Genomic DNA, 5,119 nt, shown 5'->3' on the forward strand with positions numbered 1-5,119 from the left:
ATTATGTTTGATGAAAGCACAGATCTATATTGTTAATTGTTAAGTTGAAACAGCATTAGTTTCCATAAGTTTCACAAAAGTCCTGAAGCTAAACAGTGAGATAAACAGATTAACATGCTTTTCCTTCCTTGGAAAAGTGAAGGGACCACAGAAACTTTAATCACAGTCATTTTTGCTGTCGGAAAAAAAATCAGAATGTTTCTGGCTTATTAAAAAAACAAACAAATCCATTCCCAACCTAAATAAAAATACACAATATTTAATATGCAACTTCTAGTGATATGTTTTGAGCAAACATTATGAAATCTCATAGTGTGTCTTACTCTTGTAAAGATAAACTGAAATAAAATAAATATTGATTCTGAGATGGTGTGAATCACCATTTTGAAAGATCTATAACAGATAATGCAAGTTTCTGTTGTGCATGAGTGGTTCAAAAGAGTGAGAGACAATGCCACAAAAAAAGTGTTGAATATACTCAGAATGAGGAAATGATAGTGATAAGTACTGTGAAGTAAAACGTCAACAGAAAGGAAAGATATCACGATATCACGTGCATGTAAAAACGCCTAAATTAACATTTTTTACTACGATTTTCAATTAGTGTGTTCGTTACTTAGATTGAGAAAAATGAGAGGGCAGGACATACGTCTCTCAGAATAGTTTAAGCAAACTTTATTTTATTTTATTTCTCACTTCTCTTAGTTTGCAATACCCTCCTCCACCCAAAAAAAAACACATATCGTGCACATATACACGCATACACTCAAAAAAAGACACGACTGCACTTAACAGCAGCAAACCAGAGTCAAAACCCACAGAAGTGTCAACACACCCTGAGCTTCCCATCAGGGCCATGGCTTCTCTTTTTCTACTTAAGCCTCATATAATAATGTACACTATATCAAGTACTTTTTTGCACGTTTTTTAATCTTTCGGCTACAGCGTCTCTCGTCCAGATGCGGGCAGTGATATGACATATTCAGAGGGAGGAGAAATGAAAGAGGGCATGTAGGAGTGAGAGAGGAAGAGAAATGAACAGGATATAGGTGTGCACTGCATGCTAAAGTGTGTAGATTTTCGCATGTGCAGTTTGGTCTTGGTGGTTGGAGCTTGCAGTGACTTCACCCAGAGGCATGAAGGTAAGTGGCAATTGCACTTTTTCATAAAGGGATCAAATGGGAGACAAACTGTAACCAGTTTGTGGCTGTGATGTTATAAGATGCTTGAGAACAGGGAGACCACATAAAAAGAACACCACAAAAAAAAATCACTATGCAGCTTGGAGAAACGTTAATGTCACGGTGACACTCAAATCACATCTAGTAACTGTGGTACATGTGCACTGAAATAACCTGTGGACGTGCCTCTATTCTGCCCGTCAAATGAAGCACAGCTCATCTGGTAGATAGAGCATGGCGCTAGCAACGCCAATGTCATGGGGCTCAGTTCCCATGAAAGTCACTTTGGATAAAAGCATCTTTCAAATAAATTAAAGTACATTCAATTTAATTCTACCTTCTAGCAATAAATAAATAAATAAATTGATAATATAGGAAAATATATTGTAATAGTAAGAAGTGTTTCTTGAGCAGCAAATCATCATATTAGAATGATTTCTGAAGTATCATGTGACACTAAAGACTAGAGTAATAATGCTGAAAATTCAGTTTTGCATCACAGGAATAAATTACACTTTAAAAGATTAGAATAGATTTTAATTTGATATAACATTTAACAGTGTTACTGTTTAACTGTATTTTTGCAGCCTTAAGAGACTTCTTTTAAAAGCATTCAGAAAATCCTATGAACCCCAAACTTTAGAACATTTTTATATGTATTTCATATCATTTATATTTTGTGACTAACTGTCTTTTTCTTCCGCTGTCTTTTTTACTGTGTCACATGTGTATTTCAAAGCTAGATTCGCTTGTGCTACACTGAAACAGAGACAGAGAAGAAAAAGGAAGAACAGGGGTGTGTAAAACTTTCCGGCCCAGATTCACGCAAGATTACCTCAGCAGAACACCAAGCACACAGAGAACACGAAAAACCAAAACAATGAATGACTTCTGCCAGATGCTTTCCTTTAATATATAGTCAGGTGTTGGAGGTTTCCTACAACTTCTATCACATTCTCGAGCCTCAAAGTGGATCTCCAAAGACATCAGCTCACCTGAGCAATTTTGTTTTGCACAAATACAAGAGATTGCTGACTTTTCAGGCAGTAGTATGAGCATCATGAGGCTCGTTTTTAGCAATTTACTGTTGTATCTTGCTCTTGGAACCTGTTTCAAGTTCACTGATGCACAAGTGTCAATAGAGACAGATATCACCACCACAGTACCGAATATGAACACTTTGGTGGAAATGTCCAGTTCTGAAAGCACCACTGCTGGACCACTGGACGACACTGCAAATGATGTCACTGAACTACAGACAACACCACCAGATCTGTCTCCCACACTTGTTTATCAATCGAGCACCATGCTTGAAGAACCAGCAACTGTGAATTTCATGACAGTCAATAATGAGACTGAACAAACAACAGCAGAATTGTCTCCTGAAATAACAACACCTGATCAAATAGAGCAGACCACAATGATCACTACTAATGTGCCTCCTAATGCGGAAACAGGAGTAGCTGAACAAATAACTTCAGACGCCCCAAGCACACGTCAATATGAAACGACTGTTGGCTTTACTTCTTCTGAGTTGACCAGTCCTAAAGAACATCCTACAGATGAAATTCCCACAGAAGCTGATCCTATGTCTACCGATTCAATAGAAGCCCTCAATCCCACATCCATAACGTTTCAACTACCTGCAGACTGGACCATGTCCCCGTCCAACCCCATGGAGACCAGCACAATAACCCCCACTGCAACTCTAACATCATCTTCACAGTTGTCTCAAATTATTCCTGAAGGGCACTCACACTCTGCGTTTGATGACGAATCAGTCTCCACCCAATTTACCGCTGTCACCACCGGTGGAAATGTCGAGCAAAGTATTCTTCCCATACAAACAAACTGGTTATTAATAATCATAGTGTGTGTGATCGTCATTTGTGTGCTATGTGTTGGCATGATTCTGTTTGTCCAACGGCGAAAGAAAAAGGCCTCACGGACATTTGGCCCCATGTACGCGAATGGACAAAGTAAACGTTCCAAGAAGAAAAAAGGGGCGGAGGATGACGCATGGGCGGGGCCTGTGAATCTGGAGGCGGGGGCTGAATGTGACGCTGAAGTACAGGAGGGTCTTCTGCCTGATGATGGGAAAAAGGATGGAGACGATATGGTGCTCAGCACTTTCGCCGCCCTGGACGAAGGTGACATGTCTAATGGTGGAGTGGGTGGGGAAGGTACTAAAGAGGCGCAGAAATGGGAAAAGCAGGAACCTCTGCTTTTCATAGATGAGGATGTGGGCGAAAACAAGGCAGGAGAAACACTGGCAGAGAACAAGACACAAAAAGGAGATGACAAAAGTGAAGAGAAGGAGTTGAACGGAGGAGAAACGTTCTGTCTCACCACAGCCGTCTAACAGACTTCTTCAATGAATGAATATTAAGGATTTAATATAATTGACCATCTTGATTACATCATGTGTATCAAACAAGGACTAAGTAGGCTGATTTGTAAATAGGCTATTGTTTGACCATCACAATTCATTATGAACAATGGCGCAATGTATAATGATCTAAAACTCTTAAGGCCCATTCACACCAAGAACGATAACTATGAAGATAACTACAGTATATTAGCGTCCTCACCAGCGGACGATATTGGATGGATGTATTCTGATTGGCTGTGAATATTTTTATAGTTCATCAGCTGGATAAAATCGTTCGCTGTGGTGTGAACTCTGCTATATGTTGCACATTTTATTTGTCCAAAGATGAGTTGTGTATTTTGTACCACATTTGCAACTGCTTTTTATAACTTTATTAAAATGTAATTTTAATTTTGAAATGGTGTTTTTTGTTACATAGGGACTACTGAAAAGACATTTAGAAGTTTATTTTAAAATGCCAAGTATTAAAAATAAAATAAAAAGCTCTGTAAACGTGCATTTTTGCTACACTATAAGTGTATCGTATTGGGTAATGTTCGACACACACTTAGTCTTCATGCCTACTTGAACACTTGGGCCAAATACAAGAAATACGTCAAGTAGACAAGTGGTCAAGTGCAAATACTGCACGGGTGGGTATTTGGCCAGGTCCACATATGTATGAAATAGCTCAAAAAGGGTCTATAGCTATTGGTCAACATGGCGAACTCACATGACAAACTGAACCTATTGCAAAACTTGCATGGGGAAATCCTTCATCCTCATGAGAATTTGCACAGCATGGATTCCTATTGAAACGACAGGATTTTTTCAGCAAAAAAAGAAAAGAAAAATAAATAAATCAGTGAGCAAATTAAACAAACTTTAAGACAAAATAATTTCTGCATTAATTAATAATCATCATTCATCATTTCTAATGTTCACTATAGATGCAGATAAAACTAAAGATACAGCTGTACTACTACTTGGGTAAATGAATGAGGTTAGAGATAGTGCACTTATATAGTGCATTGATTAAGGCACACAATATGTTTAAAATAAACAGCTAACCTTTAAAGGGTTAGTTCACCCAAAACTTTTGTCACTCATTACTCACCCTCGTTGCACATATGTAAGACCTTCGTTCATCTTCGGAACACAAATGAAGATCTTATAATGAAATCAGAGAGCTTTCTGTCCCTCCATAAAGATCCGACTTAACACATTCAAGGCCCAGAATGATAGGAAAGACATCGTAAAAGTAATCCATGTGACTCCAGTGGTTTCAATTAAGTGACGAAAAATTTGGGGAAAAAACAACAACATAATTGACCACTTTACCACAATTTACCAGAATGTAAGTTTTAAGATTTTAAGAAAGTTAGCTTTTTTTTCACTGTTAGCAAAGAGATTTATATCATATCATATCAATGAATGGTGGCACAATATACAAACAAATGATCTAAAGTAGCCTATATATATATATATATATATTTGTTCAATACAAACACTTCCCAATATTTTCTGTACTGATTTTGAGGGAAAATCTATAGAATTCTGTGGAATG

At 37.7% G+C, this 5,119-nt stretch overlaps 1 protein-coding gene across 2 annotated transcripts; it reads left to right on the plus strand.

The window, feature by feature from the left end:
- Positions 1-1,000: 1,000 nt before the first annotated feature.
- Positions 1,001-3,971, plus strand: LOC311288101 (uncharacterized protein). Of its 2 annotated transcripts, none has more exons than XM_084405350.1 (2): positions 1,001-1,142; positions 1,921-3,971. In XM_084405350.1, exon 2 carries the CDS (start codon positions 2,233-2,235, stop codon positions 3,541-3,543), a length of 1,311 nt encoding a protein of 436 aa, XP_084261476.1. In that variant the 5' UTR covers positions 1,001-1,142; positions 1,921-2,232; the 3' UTR covers positions 3,544-3,971. The 2 variants fall into 2 exon arrangements, with proteins under 2 accessions (XP_084261476.1, XP_084261477.1); XM_084405351.1 differs by having other exon boundaries at positions 1,925-3,971.
- The last annotated feature ends 1,148 nt before the right edge of the window (positions 3,972-5,119 follow it).

Source organism: Rutilus rutilus (assembly GCF_951802725.1).
Source record: "Rutilus rutilus genome assembly, chromosome: 1".
Taxonomy (NCBI): domain Eukaryota; kingdom Metazoa; phylum Chordata; class Actinopteri; order Cypriniformes; family Leuciscidae; genus Rutilus; species Rutilus rutilus.